Genomic DNA, 23,958 nt, shown 5'->3' with positions numbered 1-23,958 from the left:
CCAGGTGGCGCTATGACTGTAACTGAATATTGCCATAGAGATGTCTTCAGGTCAGGACTCTAATAAAGCATGTGAAGTTTGGGGCAGATCAGACATTGTATGCCCGAGTTACAACAACTTCCTGTTTCATGGCGAAACATCGAACTTTGCCAGGCCGTCACGGACACGCCCTTCAGTGAAAACTCTAGATCTTCGCAATTTAACGTCACAAAGGCCTTTAGATTAGACTGACCAAATATGATGTTGATCTGATTAAAGCTCTAGGAGGAGTTCGTTAAAGTACAACATGTGGAAATGGCAAAAACTGCCAAAATTTTTTAGAGAATTCAAAATATCTCACTTCCTGTTGGGTTTACAAACTTTGCACTCAGGGGCTTTTTTGTAGGTATTGGGCTGTTACATCTGTCTACCGAATTTCATAACTGTACGTGAAATGTAGCACGAAGGGCGCTTAATTGAAATTTTGTAGGTGGCACTATCAAGCCATTTTGCCACACCTAATTCTGAAACCCATATCAGATGTAAATTTTCACCACTTCTGACGCGTGTGCAAAGTTTCATGAGTTTTTGAGAACGTTTAGGCCCTCAAAAATGTGATTCATTTTGGAGAAGAAGAATAATTGGCTGAGCAATTCCAATAGGGTCCTCACACCATCGGTGCTCGGGCCCTAAAAATAGCAGAGCGGAGGTAGAGGAAAGATTGATGTTTAATATAAATAAATAGCGCTCATAAATGGCCGTCGATGGCATTCTCAAGTGAAATGAGTCGAGGCTTGGACCCGGAAACGGCGTTCCTTGCATCACGAATTAAAAAGCGGATAGCGATCCATCTGTCATACAGTGTTATTGTGGCTAAGTTCAGCGCTCGTGACACGCAAGACGCGTCACTATGGAAACGTTAAAGGCAAATGTTCTAAAATAACGGTCGCCTTAACAAAAAAACTCAGTTAGAATATTTTAAACTCACGCTCGAAAGGGTTAATATTAATCAAACAACAAAAGACAAAATCACTCACGGCTCTTTAGCTTTAATAAGGGTTTATTATGTATTAATTATATTTAATCCATAAGGAATGTTGTATGCAAGTTGTTATAAAGAATGCATATATCATTCATTGAAAAGAAGACATTGTGTTCTTCTTTAGGAGGAGTGGTTTTATTGAATTATAAGAATATTTTTTTGTCACAGCAGTTAAATCTGTGTCTGTATTGCATGTTCAAATTTTAATATTATTCATATTAATAGGTTAATACAGTATGTTTTTTTCCAGGAGTATATAATGGGTTTGGAAATTTTAGAGAAATTCTTAATGCATTACAATTTAACTAAACCCGTTAGATTTAGTCAACTAAAATCTTGTGATATTTAGTCAGCTACTAAAACAATTCAAATGACTAAAACATGATTAAAACTGAATGGAATTTTAGTCAAAAGACTATGACTAAAACTAAATAAAAATTTGCTGTCAAAATTAACACTGATCTGTTGTCATGTATTTATTCTGTGCTTTGTCCCATATCGGTTATTGTTGACAAATATATTTGGAAGTGAGTGTAGTGTAGAGAAGAAGTTCTACCATTCAAACAAATCCTGTTAAGTTTTCTGATTTGTATTTTTCTTTATTTAAAAAAAAAATAATGTATTCTGACAGCTCAGGTCCCTTTAAACAAAAATATACATCCTTTTTGTGCACTTTATTTAAAGAAAAACCCTATATTTGGCAGATGTAAAGCTTACATGTGTATGTTTTTTGTGTTAGTTCATTTGTTTTTTGTTTTTCATTACTTTAACAGCTCAGGGATGTTAAAAGAGCAACCTGTTTTTGCACGTTCTGAGGATTTTTTTTGCACTGTGAATTTGCACTGTCAGTTCTGTTTTTGAATAAAAGGTTGGAAATTATTGTGGGTTTTTTTTTCAGATTCATCGATTAATCGTAAAAATAATCGACAGATTAATTGATTATTGAAATAATCGTTAGTTGCAGCCCTAATCACAGCGTTAGCAAACCACAATGATCCAATCAATTCTCGATGGACAAAATCAAAACCTGCCCTATGTTTTTTTTTTTTTTTTTCTTGCCACTTCACTCACATATATGGCCCCGTTCCAAAATGGCACACTTCATAGCACTTTCAGTCTTGTGGACTAACAGTGTCTGCTGCGTATGCATGTCCGTTAAGTGCACGAGACTGTAGAATGTCCTATTTGTCAATTTAAGGTCTCAGAAGGGTGTTCGCGAGTGCCCCATTTGTAGATATGCATCACTTTTGCCAAGCTCCATATCAGAAATCTTCCTGACAATCAGTAAGGCATTTCCACATGATTTCCACGAGTGCGGATTTGTAGGAAGACCGCGAGTGTTTAGGGTGCCATTTGGGTCCGGGCCTATGTCACAATGAGAAGATAAGACTATCACAACTTCTGTTTCATGCCAACTCTGAAAATTCATCCCATGAGAACCATTTTGAAATTGGACATTGCTTTACCATTTATATTAATTATTTTTTAAAAGTGGGCAGTGTCATGTTTCACGTTGTACAAAATTTACTGCACTATTTTATAAGCAAATCTTTACCTAATCTTGAAAAAACGCATATCGTTAGAAAGGTCTGAGACTTCAGGTTCCATATTTGGCCACTCTTTTGTCATAGAAGTGATATTGTGACAGAACTGTATTAATTTGTGACGTGAGATTAGTATGTAATGTGGGTGACATTATTTTTGGTATAGTGCCTAAACAAATTCTCACAGGAACCTTAATTTTTGTGATATCAATTTCAAATTTGGAACACAGCTTTTTTAAACATATGGTTTTGATTATGTAGCAATCCAATTTATTTTGTAAAACTTATTTTGTATAAAATGTTTGCTTTACAGTAAACAAACTCATTTTTTTAAATGTTTGCATGTATTCCAAAACATTCATGAATTGCAACCATTGAAGTTCAGATCTATACTCAAAAAAACCAGGGGTGACAGTTAATAGTAAAAAAAAAAAAAAAAAAAAATTCACTTCTCAGAATCTTTTAATTTACTATTGGCCTTCAGCCATCCTGCTTGTCGATATCAGTATTGGACACTGAGGCCATATTGGTAAACAACTTTTATTTAGTAGTTCAGAGGACATACAATTATGCGATATTTTTCCCTTTCTCATCTCCTCTAATCAGTCATGCAAAAGAAATCCTTCATACTCTTAAAGAGAAATACTTCAAAGAGGTACAAGATCTTGAGGTGGACGGGCAGAAGATTGAGGCTCCTCAGCCCCTTAGTTGGTAAGATTGAAAACAATTAGTTTGTGTTTTACTTGTGAATTACTTTTAAAAATACATGGAGATCTGTAGAACATAGTACTTCAGATCTGATCTTTACTCTCATTGTGCTGTTATAGGTATCCTGATGAACTGGCGTGGCACACTAATCTGAGCAGAAAGATCCTACGCAAGTCTCCACTCCTGGAGAAATTCCACCAGTTCTTGGTCAGCGAAACTGAATCGGTAAAAAAAAACACATTAATGTCTGATCCTTGTTGGTGCACTTCTCCAAGGCATGTATCTGCAGATATTCATTGGTGTTTACAACACATTTCTCAATACTTGGGAATTTTTTCAAAATTCTTCACATAGTGAGCACAACAACAGTCAATGTGGGCTAAACTGTGGATTATTTATAATTGCTTGGCCACAAAAAGGATTCAATGAATACATCATTCAAATTACATGAATACATTTCTCACTTGGAGACAACCGCCTCAAACAGGCCAATTTGCATGGTTACATACCCTTTAAAAACCTAAGTTCAAAACCTAACATAATACAAAATTGAATAAGGCCGCAATTTGCTATATTTCTACATTTAATACCATATTGAAATATATTCTGAATTTAAAAACATGAAATGCTATCAATACAATTAAATGTAGCTGAACACCCACATAGGGGTTAGTTTTTCAATTTCTTTACCATCTATACAAAAGGGGAAAACTTAAAGGGGACCTATAATGCCCCTTTTACAAGATGTAATATAAGTCTCTGGTGTCCCCAGAATGTGTCTGTTATGTTTCAGCTCAAAATACCCCACAGATCATTTATTATAGATTGGCAAATTTGCCCCTAATTAGGTATGAGCAAAAACACAATTTTTTTTGTGTCCCTTTAAATGCAAATGAGCTTCTGCTCCCAGCCCCCTTTCTAGAAGAGGGTGGGGCTTTAACAGCTCACTCTTTGGTTACTAAACAACAAAAATAATGGAGAATCTTACACTCTACTACAACTGTTCCTCTTCTCTAAAGGAGTCCAATATGTCCTCGCCCCCTTTATTGCATGTTCTTGGGGGCAGGGTTTATGTAAATTGAGGTTTGTGATGTCACCAACCTGGGAAGAAGCTTGTTGTAGTGTCATTCTTGTTTTGTAAAGAAACTTTACATTGTTTAATTCTACCGTATGTTAGTGGGGTTTTCTTAGGTGATATCTTTGAGTGACAAAGTGTGTTTGTTAGTTGACAACCTTTGGTAGTGTTATGGAAGAATGTGTTGATTTGATACAAGTGTTTTGGTAGTTTTAGTGCATTTTGAATGTGAAGTTAACTGCTATAAGCTGAAAATTGTATGAAGATTTTTGAAAAAGTGACCCAAGTATTGAGAAATGTGTCTAAGCAGTTTAAAAGAACTAATAAATGCAAATATATTATAATTGATTGATCAACCATAAATGTTTTTTTTTTTTTTTTCTTAATCTTATTTTCTCCATCAGGGTAATATTAGCAGACAGGAAGCAGTCAGTATGATTCCTCCTCTTCTACTGAAAATTGAGCCTCAACATAAGGTACATCTTCAACCACACCATCATGAGTTTCCTTAAATACCAATATAATGTTTTCTCTGTAGTGTGTGTTCTGCACTGGGAGAATTTGTATAATTTGTTCTATCAATTCTGGATTGTATAACCAGATTCTGGACATGTGTGCTGCTCCAGGATCAAAAACAGCTCAACTAATAGAGATGCTTCACTCTGATATGGATATGCCTTTCCCTGGTAAACTATCTCTCTCTCTCTCTCTCTCTCTCTCTCTCTCTCTCTCTCTCACTCTCACTCTCTCTCTCTCTCTCTCTCACTCTCTCTCTCACACACACACATTATAATATAATACAATACAGATTTGGAATGATCATATCTTTTAGTTGTCCTCCATCTCTTCTGTGTCTCCAGAGGGTTTTGTAATTGCCAATGATGTGGATAATAAGCGCTGTTACCTGCTGGTCCACCAGGCCAAGAGATTAAACAGTCCATGTATTATGGTGGTAAACCATGATGCATCTAGCATTCCACGTCTGCACTTTGATCAGGATGGGAAGAAGGACGTCCTGTTTTATGACCGTATCCTGTGTGACGTACCTTGCAGGTGAGGAATTTTATGATGAGGGTCTCTGCTTTGACCCAGAGATGCTACTTCAGTTTTTCAGTGAAAATATTAGATGGAGAAGCTTAAATGAAAATGAGAAAACTGAAACAAATTTTATTTTAAATACAAATATCTTAAAATAAGTACTAAAGTGAAGTATTAAAATTACTAAAAGTGGTAAACATAATTTCAAGCTAAATAGAAATGTATATAAAACACAAACTAATAAAAATGACAAACGCATATCAAAATTACTTGTTAAAATTTAAAATATAAAAATAAAAGTTAATGCTACTAAAATATCTAGGGATGCTCAATACCATTTTTTTTTTTAAAAAATTAATTAATTTTTTTTATAATTAATGTAGAATTTCTATACCACTGTGTTGAACTGATAATCACTCGCATGAAGGACAATTCATAGTGCTCTCTACTACAGTTGTGATCTAACAGACACCTGGGAGAAAGTAGCATAATTTAGAAACCGCAGTAAACTCCAGCAAGATGGTCCTTTTATGCAAAACCATAGTCCTTTATCTACAGATCAAGTGTAATAATAGGAAGTTAGTCAACATGCTGAAACACTCTCCAAGACGATTCAAGGTTTCTGTCATAACTGAATGAACACGCAGTTTGAATGCTGAATATAGAATGGCACAGCCGCAGCGGAGGAAAGCATTTGTCAACTTTAACGATTTAAATATTAATTTATGCCTCACATTAAACTATGGAATAGCTTCAGAACACTTGGAATATAGTGCACAGAAACTTTATGGGGCTTAACAATAACAAAGAATAGTATACGCACAATATCGGATTTGGTTCCATCTTGTTTGACTTATGTGGCAAAGAATGGCAGTATCTGAGCCAATACCGATACTGAGTATCTCAATTTTAAAAATAACACTGCACAAACCTGATTAGCAATAACATCTGTAATGTTTCTACCTGCCAGATTTTTTAGGAAAAACATAAAATACTGTGATCTTTCCACTTTGCAGAAGCTTCAACCTAATAGGCTGGTTCCTATGTAATTATTGGTTGTTTTAAATTGTAATCAGATCGTCTCCTCCTATCTAAGTTGTCATAGGCCAAAATAATCTGCAAAGTGTTCAGTCTAGGTTCTTTTAATGTGGGTTATTAAAGGGGACATTTTATGCACTTTTTGACAGTCTTCATTATTGTTTTGGGGGTCTGCTTGATTAGTTTTCATGCTTGAATGTTCAAAAAACATTATTTTTCACACATTTGAAATTATTGTAGCACCTTGTATGAAGCCCCTCCTTCCAAAAAGCACCGTGTGCTGATTGGTCAGCTGGACCAGCGTGTTGTGATTGGTTGTCAACCGCTTAGAACGTCTCGGAAATGTCATGCCTCTTACCATAATAACCACGAGTTTCAACACTACTAACATAACTCAACCAGGCCTTGTCCCTTTTTTGTGTATCCATTGGGTGAGAATTATTTAAATGACGAATATTATATATTCCCGTAAGAACTCCCTTTCAGTGACTTGAGAAACAGTGCTTACTGATATAGAGAATAACTCTCTTTGGTGTGACTTTGTGTTTTGTAACTTTGCAGCAACATTACACACTAAAGAAAATGTAAAAAAGCGTAATATGCTGCTTTCTTGTACAGAGATCTAAAGTTGTGATTATGTAAATATAGGGATCACAATAATAGAGGCACACATACACGCCAGAGCTGTGTTTTTGCGGTCGAGCTGTGAATCTCTTCCCAGCATGTAACATCATATAGCAGAGTTTATAATTGGTGGAGTCTATACTTGGCCTGCAGCAGAATCGGGTGCCAAGCACAATACAGTCTGCTCAGTACCAGCAGGCCAAACATATTACACATACACAGTGTGGTCAGCCTGGTTTTGCCATGTAAACTTTTTCTCTCAGTCGATGAAATTATTTGAAGTTGACTTTAAAGGTGTAATTATGGCTTGTGTTTGTGCCCGCATAGGACTGTAGCTTCCTTGATTCAGAAATTGCTTCCTTAACCAAACACTGATGTAATTGATTTAAAAAAATACCATATGATTTCATATGACCACAGGAAACTCTCTTAAGTTATCGAGTCCAGTTTAAAAATACCAGAAAGAAATAAATGTGGTAATGAATCTTTTTTTATTGTGAAGAGCAACTAATTATACGTCTGCTTTGTGCCTGACAGACACATGAAATGATCTGATATGGAGTTACAATTACACTGCATACAATAAAATCAGCACCTTTATCTATACAGTGGAGATGGAACGATGAGGAAAAACATTGACGTGTGGAAAAAATGGACAACCAGCAACAGCCTGCAGCTCCATGGGTAAGACCAGTATAGTGTATTTTTGTGACACAACTGTATTGAAGTCCTGTGACAACCAAGTGGCATACTTCTGTACCACAGAGTATACTGTTTTGTTAGCAGTACACTAGTACTCCATTCTGAACACGTCCTAGAGCCTTCAAGCTCTCAGATAAACCCAAATCTTGATGCATGATGATCATTGCGTATCTGGAGCTCTTTAGCTATTTTGCAGTGGCAGTGAATTAGAAGTGATGTGTTTGCTGGAGGAGTGTTTTCTGTACCTGATTACTGAAACAAGACGTTGCATCTAATTTCTTTGTTGCACTGTCAGCATGGGGCTCTTGGTCTTGCTCTCTCTGTGTGAGTTTGCCGCCTCTCCATTCTGAGGTTGCAGAACAGAACAGTTTGTTATGCTCTAAGTGTGTGTATTTTCAATTTGTCTCATTTTCTGTCAGGCTGCAGATAAGGATCGCAGTGCGAGGTGTGGAGCAGCTGGCAGTAGGGGGCAGGATGGTGTACTCTACCTGCTCTCTGAACCCCATCGAGGATGAAGCGGTCATCGCTGCCCTGCTGGAGAAGAGTGAAGGTATGTCTGTGTTTTATTTGTTGTATTTTCCCCCCCTGTTTTTGTTTTTAAATGTCTATGCAGTTTATTAATTTGTTTTGTTTATTGTAGTACTTTGTGTTAAACTAAATAGTCAAAAGTCATAATTTAATTTAAGTGAAAGTGTATTTAGTTATCGTTTATTTTGTTCCAAGTAACACATATGGTTTATGGTTTTAGATAACGATAACCATGTTGCTGAGATTCACCCTTACATAGATTTCAACTGTTTTGTTTGTGTTATGTGTATCTTTATTGATATAAAATACAAAACCTGTGGGAAATGCAATTTTGTTCTGCTTTTTCTGATCCCTCTCCCTTCTGTGGTTTCTTACATCTTCTGTTTTATTTCTCAGGTGCTTTAGAGTTAGCAGATGCTTCTGTAGATCTCCCAGGACTCAAATATATGCCTGGAATAACATCTTGGAAAGTAATGAACTGTTAGCCTCCACTCTCTGATATCAGTTTCTACTCATGCTGTTTTGAGTCTGCATTGGTTTATGTCTGTTGCGTTAGCGCAGTCATTTCTCTTTAGTCACTGCAGCAGGGGCATTAGACTGTTTGTAACTGGGGCTCTCACTGGAGCGAGGGCCACAGTAGGGCTGTTTTGCTGTTGTGATAGTCCAAGATATCTTGGTAATGCTATATTAAGATAACATGTCTACACCTGTGATTAACCCCCCTAATCAAATCGAATATCCTGTCTGAAACCAGAGAAAATAAGGCATGTGATTGGCGATTGGCAACTTACTGGCTAGACTTAAATAGAGCTACAAAATAAAGCTGGTTCAAATTTAACTTTGTGCCACACGTACTGGCGATTAAATTGTAATGAAACTGCATTGTGAAACTGCATCTCTTTGTAAAACTGCACTTCACAAAAACTGAAGGCCCATCGTGATTTTGATCCTTATTTTCATTTTGGTTGGCTAATGAGAATATTCCATGTGTGATGCTACATCTTAGAAATGTTCCTGTCCAAGTACCCCCAAAAAAATAAAAAATTGTACTTTGTAATTGTACGGTGCTGAATTTTTAGCATCATTACTCCAGTCTCCAGTAGTGTCACATGATCCTTCAGAAATCATTGTAATTAGCCAATGTGTTGGTCAAGAAACATTTCCTATTTTCTGTTGTAAACTGTAATGCTACCTAATATTTTTGCGGAAACCATGATAATTTTTTTCAGTATAGGACAGTTTAAAGAACTGCATTTATTTGAAATAGAATTCTTTTGTACCTTTATAAATGTCTTTGTCACTTTTGATCAATTTAATGCATCTTCTCTGAATGGAAATATTAATTTATTTTAAAAAAAACTGACCCCAAACCTTTGAATGGTAACCAAACTCCCTGCTCTTATATAGGTAATGACAAAAGAGGGTCAATGGTACTCTGACTGGTCAGAGGTGCCAACAAGCCGACACACCCAGATCAGACCCACCATGTTTCCACCAGCAGACCCCGAGAAGCTGGCGAATATGGGACTGGAGAGATGGCAAGTTTTTTTTTTTATCTCACATGTGTCTATGTAATATCACAAACTTAAAGGAACACTCCCCTTTTTTTGAAAATAGGCTAATTTTCCAACTCCCCTATAGTTAAACAGTTGAGTTTTCGAATCCATTCAGCCGATCTCCAGGTCTGGCGGTACCACTCTTCTGTAGTTACATCGTGTACTAAGACTGACGTAAAATGAAAATTTGCAATTTTCTAGGCCAATATGACTAGGAACTATACTTTCATTCCGGCTTAATAATCAAGGAACTTTGCTGCCCTACCATGGGTGCAGCAGGCGCAATATTACGCAGCGTCTCTCACAAATGTCTCCATGGTTGCAAGGCACGCTCCTTGTGCAGCCGCTGCGTAATATCATTGCGCCTGCTGCACACATGGTGCGGCAGCAAAGTTCCTTGATTATTATTTTTTTTATTTTATTTATTTATTTATTTATTTTTTGGAGCGAGAATCTATTGGTCTCATCAGATTCAATGAACTATGCTGCTAAGCTATGCTAAAAGTGGTACCGCCAGACCCGGAGATAGGCTGAATGGATTCGAAAATGGTAAAATTCATCTATTTAACTCTAGGGAAGTTGGAAAATTAGCCTATTTTCAAAAAAGTGGAGTGTTCCTTTAAAACCCTTTCTTTACAAGCCTCTAGGGCAGAGGTGTCCAACCCTGCTCCTAGGCTGCGTCCGAAAACCTAGGTAGCTGTCTTGCTGCCTCGCTATTTTATAAAAGAATGACTTGTATGGCAGCGTTTGTGCATGAAGGTACCTCACGAAATTGATTTCGGACAGACTTCTGAGGCAGTGTAACAGTTTAATGACCTACAGCAATATAGTGCGAGCTTTGGTGAGAACTAAACAAATATTTAATTATTACAGTAGTAATTTCTCGATAGAAATATCAAAACTGAAATATCAAAATCGTACATTTATACACAAACTGAGCAGCAAACGCAACCTTCGGACGCAATCTTTATTTTTCCTGCTCAACTACTGTCACAGAATGGAAAGCACAGGATTGTGGGATATCAAAGGCAGCTAAGGATACATCTATGCTTCCTTCAAAAATCGATCTGAGGAAGGTATCTCATGAGAGAGGAAGTAAAGCTAACATTGGATTCGGACGTGCCTTGATGCCTTCTTACCTTGAAATGTGTCCTCAGAAGGCAGCACTTTACAGTTTTCGGACGCAGCCCTAGAGAGCTACCATCCTGCAGATTTCAGCTCCAACCTCATTCAAACACACTTGAACCAGCTAATCAATTTGTTCAGGGATGCTTGATAATTACAGACAGGTGTGTTGGAGCAGGGTTGGAACTGAAGTCTGCAGGATGGTAGCTCTCCAGGAGCAGAGTTAGACACCCCTGCTCTGGTGCTACAGTGTGTTTTACCAAAACTCTCCACCAGATGGTAGTATACTACCATAGTACTAGTGGACCAATACCAACATTGAAGTAAGCTCACTGGGTGTGTGTGTGAACCCAATTTACAGATTTTTAGTTGTAACAGTGTTATGGTGCTTTGATTTGTGTTTTCAGTATGAGAATACTGCCCCATCACCAGAACACCGGCGGGTTTTTTGTGGCTGTGTTAGTGAAGAAGGCGCCCATGCCATGGAACCGCCGTTACCCAAAGGTATTAGAAAATGCAGACTTATTATATCATATCATATATAAAATGCAAATGGACCAAGTTGTATGGTATCTTTTTTTTCATTGTTGATGACCGTTTTACTAACAAGCCCATTTTCTTAAAGGTGGATAAAGCCACCTTATTTGTCATTGCATTTGAAATGGCGAAACTATTGTATACACATCAATACCATTGTCTCTACTCTTTCTTTGTCTGTGTTTCTGTAGCTTCGTAATAAGGATGTGAACACCTCCAGTGATGTGGCTCCTGCTGAGGAGCTGCAGATGGGGGCGTTTCCTGCTGAGGTTCCTCCAGCAGACGGCTCATCCATTGACACCCCTGTTGAAGCAGTGGAGGGCGAGACTCCTGCAGAGGGAAAACCGTCTGTCCTAGATACCCCTGACCCTTCAGAGGTCAAGAAAGACAATGTGTGTGGGTGAGTGTCCTCAGCCAGGTGTATATGTGGGCGTACACCTGTACCTCTTCCAGTCACCCTATTGTTCTCTCAGCTGTTAATTTGTTTGTTTGTTCTTTCTGTGTGTTTTTTTATTATTATTATTATTATTTAATGCAAAAAAATATTTCCAGCTGGAAACTACTTGAGTTACTCTTTGAGTCACCAGGAAATCAAAATGGACAATTCTTATTTCATGGAATATTTCAGTATTTATTTTTTTAAATGATTTATCAGTGCACATAATTTTTTTACATTTCATGTGTGCTCGTAATCTTCAGTTAAAATAACTTCCCATCTCTCTTGCAAAGACATCTCTTCTCTCCTCTGATAATGTTTACTGGTGCGAGGGCAGGACAACCTGTCACTCACATGACATCACGGCAATAGCAAACCACAGTGATCCAATCAATCCCGATCAATCCCTGTTTCACTTGGATATACATCACAATAGGGAAGAAAAAAATGAAAGCAACATCCGTTTCATGCCGACTTCAAAATGGCTCCTTGCTGGGAAAATAAAAGCCATATTTAAGAAAAACATTATGCTGTTCTATTTTGAGTTACAGCTGACACAGTGTCATGTGAATTATACTTGTGTTATTATGTGACCACATGTAGATTCCAAAATATATACATACTAGGTAGGCGTAATGGTGGACTTGCAGCAACTGTGTAGTATTCTTTAATAGGAAGATATATATTTTTCCATTCCAAACGAATGTGTAGTGTCGATTTCAGTGCCCCCTGGTGGACAATGTTAGTTATTTTGCACTTACTGTGCTCCCTATTGACACGAAGTGCTCTTTCTGTTCCAGCCCCCCTCCTCCAAAGAAGATGAAACTCTTTGGCTTCAAAGAGGATCCTTTTGTGTTTCTGACAGAGGATGACCCCATCTTTCCTCCCATCCAGTGAGTGCCTCTCCTCTCCATTTACAAAACCTCGCTGCTCAACACAAATACTTTTTACAAACGCTCTCATATCTTGCTTGTGGGTTTTTTTTATGCAGTATTTGTCTGATGCCACTTTGTGTTTACTCTGCCAGAATATACACACTCTGAGTAGGCTGGAGCTTTGTTTATTTGTGTAAAAATAGATAACCACTCATTATTACGCTATTCATCCTATGTGACCAATCGCATGAATGGATGATGTGATCATTATCATTCAGTCATTGTGACTTTGTCTTTTGTTTGTGATGAATTTTATTTATTTTCTCACACAGATGCACAGTGCCACAGCGCTGGCAACCCGCCATTTTGACTTGTGGGAGACAACGCCTCTGCTCCATATGTCGCAGCGTGTTTAGTGCTGTGCGCATATGTGCTTTTTATTTCCCTCTGTTTAACCATCATTTATTTTATCCTGTCATATTTCTTTGTCTGCTCCAGAGCTTTCTACAACCTGTCTCCAGATTTCCCCAAGCTTAACGTGTTGACTCGAACCCACGAAGGAAAGAAGAGGCACCTGTACATGGTGTCTAAAGAGCTCCGCAATGTTCTGCTCAACAACAGTGAAAGAATGAAGGCAAGAGCGTGCAAACACACACGCGCACACACACATGTTTGTTTTTGTGAATTGTGGGGACTTTCCATAGACTTCAATGCATTTTACACTGAACAAACTGTACATTCTATCCCCCTACCCTGCCCCTACCCCTAAACCTAACCCTCACAGGAAACTGTGCAAACTTTTACTTTTTCACAAAAACTCATTCTATATGATTTATAAACCCATTTACATTGTGGGGACCGCTGGCTGGTCCCCACGATGTAGGTGAACTCAGGTTTATATTACATCATGGGGACATTTGGTCCCCACAATGTAATATAAACAAAAGCACACACACACACACACACACACACACACACACACACACACACACACACTCTGAAGGTCCTTCATCAGTGCTAGCAGTGATTGAGGATGGCGTATAGGCAGATGGGAACAGCAGCCTCGCTATGATCTCATCTCTATCTGTGCTCTAGTGCCTTCACATTCATCAAGTATGAAACAACCATCTGCTGCTAATGTAAACAGGCATCACTGGAGTTACGTTACAACAAAGAACCACACTGTAAATACTTATACACCTCATCCTTTGTTGCATTATTTGTGCTTTGAGGAATTAGTTTTAATATGGTATTTGGGTAGTTCTATCATATATAATAATATTTTTTTTTTTTATATATTTATTATTATTTATATTATTTAGAAATTGTCTCAGTCAGGGTAATTATTTTTTTAAATGAATTAAAACCAGGATAAAAGTTCATTTTAACTGTTTCTTTGGTGTAAATAATAGATGCACTATATTGACAAAAGTATTAGGACACCCCTCCAAATAATTGAGTTCAGGTGTTCCAATCACTTCCATGGCCAAAGGTGTATAAAATCAAGCACATAGGCATGTAGACTGCTTCTACAAACATTTGTAAAAGAATGCGCTTCTAGAAGGGTCAGAAATTCCCATAAACACACTCCTAAACATTGTAGAAGGGTGGACAAACTCCACATTAAACCCTATGGATTAAGAATGGCATGTCATTAAAGTTCATGTACACGTAAAGGCAGGCGTCCCAAAACTTGTGGCGATATAGTGTAGTTAATAGTACAAATATTCTTCTTCTTATTCTTCTTACTAGTTGTTGTTGTTGTTGTTGTTGTTATTACTATTATCAGTAGTAATAGTAGTAACATTATATTATCATTATTATTATTTTTATTATTGAGTACTATTACTTATACTAATGTACTCTTTACTGTATATAATTAATAATAATAAAATATTAATATGCTGTTTTCTGCAGGTTATAAACACAGGAGTGAAGGTCTGGTCCAGAAATACTGATGGAGAACAGTTTGGTTGTGCTTTCAGACTGGCCCAGGAGGTGGGTGTGTTTAAAAACATTTTAATGTAAATGTTTTATGTAGCAGTTGTTTGAATTACTTATGAGTATTGCATACCACCAAAATATTGAAAATGTTGTGATATGCATTAATACTGGACTTGAATATACCTGTTGTGTAGTCATTTCATCATAAAAAATCTTTTAAAATCAATTATTTTTAAAAGTTGAGAAGCAGCAGCCTAATCCCAAGGATATTTCTGCAAGGTATAATGATTGTATTTCACATGCGATTTTAACCGAAAAGGCTTTGGAAATTAAGTCGTGCTGCAGCAATCTGTCTATAATTAAAGCAACGCTCGGATGTCTCTGATGTTTTTTGCTCAAAAACTAGGTTCTGTGGTCCATAGGGAAACGAGTTAATCTCAACATGCTGTTAATAACCTCAGCTTGCTTTTCTGTCTGGTCTAGAGGGAACTTCCATTACCATTTTCCACAACAGTGTATTGATTTTTAACTAGAGGAGGATCTGTTATGTGAATTTGTGTATGCGTATTTTCTGTCTTCCCATAGATGAAGAAATAGATTAAAATGTGTCCATGGCTGAATTAATGGGAATAAAAAAGATAAATGCATTTTGAACTAGACTTAATCATTCTGATGCTACATACTTTTCTCAGAGTTGGAAAGGCTGTGTGTGAAAAGATTCAATCCTTGACACACCACTGATGTCTTTTCTCTAGGGTATTTACACACTGTGCCCCTACATCAGAGCCCGAATCATCAACATCAGCGTGGAGGACGTGAAGGTGCTCCTCACGCAGGAGAACCCCTTCCTTAGCAAGCTTGGAGATGATGCACACAGTCAGGCCAAGAAACTTGGTCAGTGCCATTCATGAATTGCTTGTTAAAATGTATAGGTTTGAATGCTGAAAAGATGAGTGAACTTTAAAGAAGTCATTACTATAATAACACACACTAATTAGAAATATACAGTTTTAATTTATGCATTGATGCATTAATGTATGCATTTAAAAACTTCCTGTATATATATATCTCTCATAGTAGTTGCTGTCATCACTTGTCAATGTGTCTAGAACCTTTCATCTTGAATCCCTTTCATAAAGTTCAGGGTAATTCATACGTTCTCTTTCTCCAGAAATGGGCAGCATTGTTTTACGTTACCTACCAGATCCAAAGTAAGTGATCATGTTCTTAATTCATATTATTATCATACTTTATTTATTTTATTTTATTTTTTTTCAAAAGAGTAAAGAACCTTTTGGACTTGAGCTCTAATCTAGTCTGCAGTCTATGCCTCATTCTTCCATATGACAGATCGCAGCTCTGTTTCAGATCCTAGTGAACTGCCTTGCTGTCTACTACCAACATTGGCAGCTACCTTCTAAGGCAACATCCTAACCAAAATGTAACCTTTACGTGACTGGTTTGGAATACAAAGGTCACAGCTCTCAATGAAACGCACAACAGACATGACTTCAGTTGATTCCATTAAAGATGTTAGCATGTTGCTAAGCTAACAACACAATATAATGAGAAATTTCTAAAAATAAATATTTAAATGCATGGCACACAGATAGAATAATCCCTTTCAATTTCGAATCTTTTCACTGACCTTATCACAATACATTTAGGTAAGTCTTAATATGTGGTGGCTGTCCACCTTATTTTTAAGGCAAGAGTGGGCATGGCCATTTGTAAATTGAATGTGTCTGACTTCCAGTGTCATCTGTTTCCAGTTATTTTTAGCTGTGCAAAACAACTCATTATGCTGCTTCATATTGCAAACTGGTACAGTGCATCTGGAAAGTATTCACAGCGCTTCACTTTTTCTACATTTTATATTACAGCCTTATTCGTTTAAGGATTAAATTATTTCCTAAAAAATCCTACAAACAATACCCCATAATGACATCGTGAAAGAAGTTTGAATTTTTTGCAGATTTTTTAAAAATTAAAAAAAAATTAAAAAATCACATGTAGATAAGCAATCACAGTCTTTGCCATGACACTCAAAATTGAGGTCCGGTGCATACTGTTTCCACTGATCATCCTTGAGATTTTTCTACAACTTGATTGGAGTCCACCTGTGGTAATTTCAGGAGTGTGCCTTTCCAAATCATGTCCAATCAACTGTCTATATAAGGTTTGATAGTTAACAGTGCATGTCAGAGCACAAATCACATCATGAAGTCCAAGGAATTGTCTGTAGACCTCCAAGACAGACAAGCACAGATCTGGGGAAGGGTACAGAAAGTTTTCTGCAGCATTGAGCACAGTGGCCTCCATCATCCGTAAATGGAAGAAGTTTGGAACCACCAGGACTCTTCCTAGAGCGGGCCGCCTGGCCAAACTGAGCAATCGGGGGAGAAGTGCCTTAGTCAGGGAGGTGAACAAGAACCTGATGGTCACTCTGACAGAGCTCCAGCGTTTCTCTGTGGAGAGAGGAGAACCTTCCAGAAGAACAACCATCTCTGCAGCACTCCACCAATTAGGCCTGTGTGGTAGAGTGGCCAGACGGAAGCCACTCCTAAGCCCAAAAGGCACCTGAAGGACACTCAGACCATGAGAAACAAAATTCTCTGGTCTGATGAAACAAAGATTGAACACTTAAATACCAAGTGTCATGTCTGGAGGAAACCAGGCACCGCTCATCATCTGGCCAATACCATCCCTACAGTGAAGCATGGTTGTGGCAGCAATGTACAGAGACATTCTTGATGAAAACCTGCTCCAGTGTGCTCTGGACCTCAGGGGTGAAGGTTCATCTTCCAACAGGACAACGACCCCAAGCACACAGCCAAGATGACAACGACCCCAAGCACACAGCCAAGATGACAAAGGTGAATGTCCTCGAGTGGCCCAGCCAGAGCCCAGACTTGAACCCAATTGAACATCATTGAGAGATCTGAAAATGGCTTTGCACCGACGCTCCCCATCCAACCTGACGGAGCTTAAGAAGGTGCCCAAACATAGGTGTGCCAAGCTTGTAGCATTAGTGTTCTCAAAAGCACCGGTACTTTGGTACCAAGTCTGTACTGAAATTTTAAAAATGTGGTGATATCAGCATTTCTGTAGTACCGGGAGTACCGAATATCCAGCCACTGATAGGGCTGTGCCTGTATTTTACGCTTATATGACACGAGTGAAGAAATAGGCTAATAGGTTAGCAATAGCGCTGGTTTTTATAGCGCAAATAGTTTAATAGAAAATGGCTTACTTCTGCTTTGCAAAATAAGGTGTATATGTAGTGCTGCCTTAGAATTTGACCAAAATTAGATTTTAGGAAGCAGCTTTGTTTCCCATGTTTTCTTTATTTCTGTAGCAGACACTTCATCAGCAGAAGTCTTGAAATGCGTTCTAGGTAAATGGCTCGCTAGGTGGACAGAAGCTGTCTCAGTGTTGTGCGTACACTGAGGGCTCTGCGATGGCATTCCCACCATTCATCAGCCAGTCAGGAGACAAATGAATGGAGATTGAGCGCTTTGTAGCCATTACACCCCTTGTCTGATAATTAAAGGGCTCGAACTGATGCACCCGGCTTCCTCTTCACAGATAAATAGCTCTTCATTGTCTCTCTCAGCAGAAAGCTCATTGTTTGGCCCACCAGACAGTCATGTTTTACGTTGATGGCCCTTACTGTGTAGAAAACTAGTCAATCCATCTGGAAAGTGTGTCCTTCTATCTCTCTCTCTCCCTCTATTTCTGTCACACACACAAACAAACCCAGCATTTTAATCGGTAAATCTAATCTGGAACGAGCCTCAAATCATAGCCAACTCACAGTACATGCTCAAATATGAGATGCGCTCAGTGCTCGCAGCAGCGGCAACTAATTTCTTGTTTGAAATGGTTTAAAATTTGGGAAATTATCCTAAAAGTAAATACATGCCACAAAAACAGCATTCATTCATTTAGATGTTTATATAGATATTTATTTTACTATTTTGATATTTATTTTTATGTATTTAGATGTTTGTTTGATATTTTGGTTCATTTTAATAAGAGAGAGAGTCAAGAAAAAAAAAAAAAAAAAATATATATATATATATATATATATATATATAAAAAATAGATAGATTGAAGAAATGTACAACATGCTGTGTTGTATGTTGGACAAAAATGTCATTATAAAGGTTAAAGGGTTAGTTCACCCAAAAATTAAAACTATCCCATAATTTACTTACACTCAAGCCATCCTAGGTGTTATGACTTTCTTCTTTCAGTCAAACACAATTGGAGTTATATTAAAAAATATTCTGGCTCTTCCAAGCTTTATAATAGGAGTGAAAAGGAACCGATATTATGAAGCCCAAAAAAGCACATCCATCATAAAAGTAATCCATATGGCTCCATAAAGGCCTTCTGAAGCAAAGCAAAGAAAAAATAGTTTATATCTTTAATAAACTAGAATCACTGGCTTCCGTACACGAGTCTATTCTGGCGGAAGAGTGAACTTTGACCAGATGCATGACGTTTTAATGAACGTGGAAGTGCAGAGGATAGAAAACAAAACACCGGTCATGAATTAGAAGTCTAAAAAGGAGTTTTTAAAGAGAAATGTCAGTAGAGCTTGAGTTTGTTGCCCAGCCCTATTTGTTTGAACCGCGAGAGGCATCTACTCTCACCTAAGCTTACGCTACTCCTGCATCCTACGTTACTTGACTCTCTCGTGAATGTGCAAATGGGTGTTACCGGAAGCTAGTCATATAGTCTATAAAGTTATAAATATGGATATTTTTCTTACAAAAATGCATCACTTCACTTCAGAAGGCCTTTATTAAACCCCCTTGAGCTGGATGGATTACTTTTATGATGGATGAATGTGCTTTTTTGGGCTTCAAAATCTTGAGTACTATTCACTCCCATTATAAAGTTTGGAAGAGCCAGAATATCTTTCTAATGTAACTACAATTGTGTTTGACTCGAAGAAAAAGTCATAAACACCTAGGATGGCTTGAGGGTGAGTAAATTATGGGATAATTTTTATTTTTGGGTGAACTAACCCTTTAATTGAAAAATGAAAGGTGGCAAATAATTAGGAAAAAAAAAAAATCTGACACTGGCACTTTGTCTCCAAGCAAAAGTTATTATAGATGATCATGATGATAAGCCAAGCAATAATGCAACTACAGAATGAAGTTGTACTGATGCACTTAGTTGTTAAACACCAAAATGACAGAAAAAGGCACGTTTAAATGTGCAGGGGGTAGCAATTAGTTTAGTTGTGCTTAGTCTTGCATAAAATGTGGCCTTTTCCCAGAAATTCTCTTATTTTGGACAAGCGTGTCTCTGTGTCTGTTTACACTGTATGGTTCATAAATGTTTGCTGCAGGGAATCATTTAGACATGCAGTACGTGTCTAAAATAGCCTCACGGCATCATGAGAATCTAAATCTGTCAGTTTATTTTCTCATTAATAGGAGCCCCCATAAAGCGTATAGTCTCTCTCTCATTGACATGTGCACACTTGTTCTTCAGTTTCATCACAGTGAGTGACAGGAGCGGAGAGCAGCTCTGATGTCACTGTGATTAGCGGCGTGTAGCGCTGTGGTGTCATCCTCCTCTGTTGGCAGCGTGCTGCTGGCTCCCCATATGAAAACATGACTGCCTGTTCCAGCACAGCGCGCCTGATCATCTTTCACTCTCTTTTTCCATTCATCTGATCACAGACGCTCTTAAAAGTGCCCCAACCGCCGCCGTCACACTCCATGCCAGTTCCTGGCGCTGTCTGCACTGCAACTGATCAATAATTTGCTAATTTTCCTTCCCCCTTCTTCTGTCTTGCCTTCTCTCATCGTCCCCTTAGTCACTCATTCTTTGGCACTTTTCCCACTTGTATCAACATCAACTTTTAATTTCTTCTCATCTCTCCAGGGATCCTGATGCTCCTCAGTGTCCTATAGATTTGTGCGGCTGGAGGGGAAAAACTTCCATCAGGGCTTTCGTCCCACGTAATGAGCGTCTTCATTACCTCCGCATGGTGGGAGTGGAAGTCTTCCGTGACAAACAAGGCAAGAAGAACGACGGTTCAACAGAAACCCAGGAAGGAAGCACAGAAGATGCTGAGAGCCTGAGCCAAGAGCCCGATCTTGTAGAACAGGAAGGTGCGGAAACGGAACAAAACGGTTCGGAGTCCAATACTAATGGTGCAGAACCTGTTGTCAGCACTTGTGATGGGCCTACGAGTTAGTTATTTAAATGGAGGGCTCCAACGGGCCTTCAATGTTTTTCCAGACTACACGTGTACAGGAGTACCTTGTAGGTTGACCTTTTGAAGAACTGATTTGGAAACAAAATTATTATTTTATCAGAGCTTTTTTAAATATTGATTAAAGAATCTGCTGTTGCATATGTTTTTATTATCATTTTTTTTGTTTAAGGGACAAATTTAATGAAGTCACTTTTCAGTCACCTTTGCTAAACTGTCATTTTGCGTTCTACAATGCATTTAGTTTTCTCAGACACTTGTACATGGTTTACACATTGTACATTATGCCAGTTTATCCATTGTTATAATACTTGAAATAAACGACATTTGTCAATATCTTAGTATGGTTTGTCACCTTTTTTAAAGGATTAGTTCACTTTAAAATTAAAATGACCCCAAGCTTTACTCGCTCTCAAGCCATCCTAGGTGTATATGACTTTCATCTTTCTGATGAACACAATCGGAGATATATTAATATCCTGATGCATCTAAGCTTTATAATGGCAGTGAACGGGACCATCGAGTATGAAGCTCAAAGCGCGTCCATCCTTTATAAACGTACTCCTGGGGGTTAAAAAGGCTTTCTGAAGCGAAGCGATGACTTTTATGTAAGAAAAATATCCATATTTAACCGCCTTCCATATTCAACTTACGAAGAAAGTGTAACGACTCTTGCAGTTCAAAGCGCTTGCGCTGCATCCTACTACGCCTTCTATATTCAAATTGGAGGGTTGGAACTAAACTCTGCAGGGCTGGAAATGAGTTTTTCATGTTGTAAGTGTACTGAATTGAAGTTGTCTGGTTGCTTGCATTAATCTCTCATCTTTCTTGAAGATGAGAAATTTTAACGCTCAATGTTTCTATGTGAATAAAAGCCTAAATTCAATCTGTACATTATATAAAGTGATTGCGCCTCTTCAGAAAATTGACTAAATCGCTGTATTCATATGGATTAGATTTACAGTAGATACAGTAGATTCTCAGATCTAAAATATCTTCATTTGTGTTTCGAAGATGAACAAAAGTCTTATGGGTTTGGAACGACATGAGCTTAACTGATGACTTTTTTTTTGTTTGTTTTTGTTTTTGGGTGAACTAACATTTTAACGGCAATAATGAGGGTATCTTGACTAGCAAGAACCTTGTCAAGACTTGTGTGCCGGTGTGGCTCTGTGAAGGGGCATATTGGAGAAGTAGATGAGTATACCTCGACTACTTCATTCCCATCTGTTGTGATGTGCATTACTTAAAATAAACCTTTATTTAAGTAAAGTATTTTTTGATTCATTAAAATTACCATGGTTGTAATTGCTCCTGTATTAGATCACTCTCACCCTCAGTCCTTTATAATGGCACTCAAGCTTAAATGTACTATTATGGCAGCCATCTTTTCATCAAAGGCAGAAAGATCAGGTGGCCCCTGCCCCCTACACCCGTGTCTTTTTCTCCTTTGTTGAACTGAATTTCTTTTTTGCATTAAACTTTACATCACACCAAGTTTCTCTGGGCAAGTTTTCCCTTATATGGAGCTGGTTTGGGGTGTGTATTATGCAAATTACTAACCTTGGTCATGCAGTTGCTCATTTAGAATACTCCGAATTCATTAACATTAGAACGAGGTTAAAAACAAATTCATGTGCGGAAAGTTTGAGAAGTTCAACTGTGTGTAAATACGAATAATGTATGCATTTATTAGTGAATGAGACCCAATGTCCACTCACATACTGGTTATTTGCATGACAAAATTACACTGCATTTGAGTGTAATTGTTAGGTTTTAGTGAGGTTTGTATCAGATCTCTTTCATGTGCTCTGCTGTGGCATTCCCTGCATGTACTGGCTGTGTCGGTGTGGTTAATTATGTTCGAGCTCTCTGCAGTGACCATAGTAACAATCTCCACGGTCTGTAGACTCACTGCCTTGTCTCTAGAACAAACCACCATGCCAGAGAAAAGAGAAAGGGGTGAGTCTGTCAGTCAAAGCAGGAGACCAGACAGCACCTGTCAGTCTGAGAGAAAGAACACTAGCCGATAAACAGGAAGTGAGATGGATGGCTGCAGGGAAACATAATCACCATGAGCTAATGAAGGGAGATAAACCAAACAACTAGCATTCAACCCAAGACAGGCAGAGATTTAAAGGCTAAAAACAGGAAAGATTGTGATCATTACCCAGCCCCACAAGTTTTAAATCGGGGAAGGACGGTGAAATAATACCGAATGGGATTGGACCACAACATGCAATAATCTGATCCTGACACTATGAATGTGTGTGAAAGACAGAAGAAAGATGGATACTTAAAGATACAGATAAGTCAACAATAAAGAGAAAAGAATAGGAGGAAGTGTGTGGTTGCAGGAAGTGATGAGGTTGGTTTGGGCAGTGTGTCTTGGGTAAGACATCTTAGATCAGGCAACGAATTTTGGCATTTCTCTTGCTCCACCCAGATACCTTCTCTTCCTTCTCTTTTTGTTTCGCTTACCTTCATTTCTTTCAGTGCTGGGGTAAATAAAGTGTATTGTTCAGTTTTTCGGAACTTACATCAGGGCTGGACTACTCCGGCCCTCGAGATGCACTTTTCTGCAGAGTTTAGCTTAAACCCTGATCAAATTTACCGGCCTGTAGTTTTCTAATAATCCTGAAATCCTTGATTAACTTGTTCAAATTTGTTTGATTAGGACTGGAGCTAAACTCTGCAGGAAAATGGGTCTCAAGGGCCAGAGTTGCCCATCCCTGTACTTCTGTGTGAAATGCTCGCTAGGACAGGGGTTTTCAAACCTGTCCTGGAGGAAAACCCCTGCACTATAGGCTATGATTCTGACCAAGTGGATATTTTTCAAGTTTGGAAAATACATAGTTTGCATGTCTGTAACTCAGTCCAAGGAAAGCATCACTAGCTATGTTTCGACCCAAAGTTGCGAATTTAACTTGTGGTATTCCAGTTTTGAACACATCAGACATTTG

General features: G+C 38.1%; 1 protein-coding gene across 1 annotated transcript in view; it reads left to right on the top strand.

Moving 5' to 3' along the window:
* Positions 1–22,105, top strand: part of nsun2 (NOP2/Sun RNA methyltransferase 2) — a 28,139-nt gene extending 6,034 nt beyond the window's left edge. The window contains exons 3-19 of the mRNA XM_067411056.1: positions 3,172–3,276; positions 3,393–3,498; positions 4,753–4,824; positions 4,950–5,034; positions 5,209–5,401; positions 7,658–7,732; positions 8,170–8,300; positions 8,675–8,748; positions 9,686–9,816; positions 11,367–11,463; positions 11,688–11,896; positions 12,733–12,825; positions 13,306–13,441; positions 14,725–14,805; positions 15,507–15,645; positions 15,923–15,962; positions 20,662–22,105. Of these exons, the coding sequence (XP_067267157.1) occupies positions 3,172–3,276; positions 3,393–3,498; positions 4,753–4,824; positions 4,950–5,034; positions 5,209–5,401; positions 7,658–7,732; positions 8,170–8,300; positions 8,675–8,748; positions 9,686–9,816; positions 11,367–11,463; positions 11,688–11,896; positions 12,733–12,825; positions 13,306–13,441; positions 14,725–14,805; positions 15,507–15,645; positions 15,923–15,962; positions 20,662–20,977 (2,083 nt within the window). The 3' untranslated portion in view covers positions 20,978–22,105. The remainder of the gene's footprint in view (positions 1–3,171; positions 3,277–3,392; positions 3,499–4,752; positions 4,825–4,949; positions 5,035–5,208; positions 5,402–7,657; positions 7,733–8,169; positions 8,301–8,674; positions 8,749–9,685; positions 9,817–11,366; positions 11,464–11,687; positions 11,897–12,732; positions 12,826–13,305; positions 13,442–14,724; positions 14,806–15,506; positions 15,646–15,922; positions 15,963–20,661) is intronic.
* Positions 22,106–23,958: the final 1,853 nt, after the last annotated feature.

The sequence above is a fragment of the Chanodichthys erythropterus genome, chromosome 15, assembly GCF_024489055.1.
Source record: "Chanodichthys erythropterus isolate Z2021 chromosome 15, ASM2448905v1, whole genome shotgun sequence".
Taxonomy (NCBI): domain Eukaryota; kingdom Metazoa; phylum Chordata; class Actinopteri; order Cypriniformes; family Xenocyprididae; genus Chanodichthys; species Chanodichthys erythropterus.
This window is presented reverse-complemented; position numbering and strand designations above follow the sequence as displayed.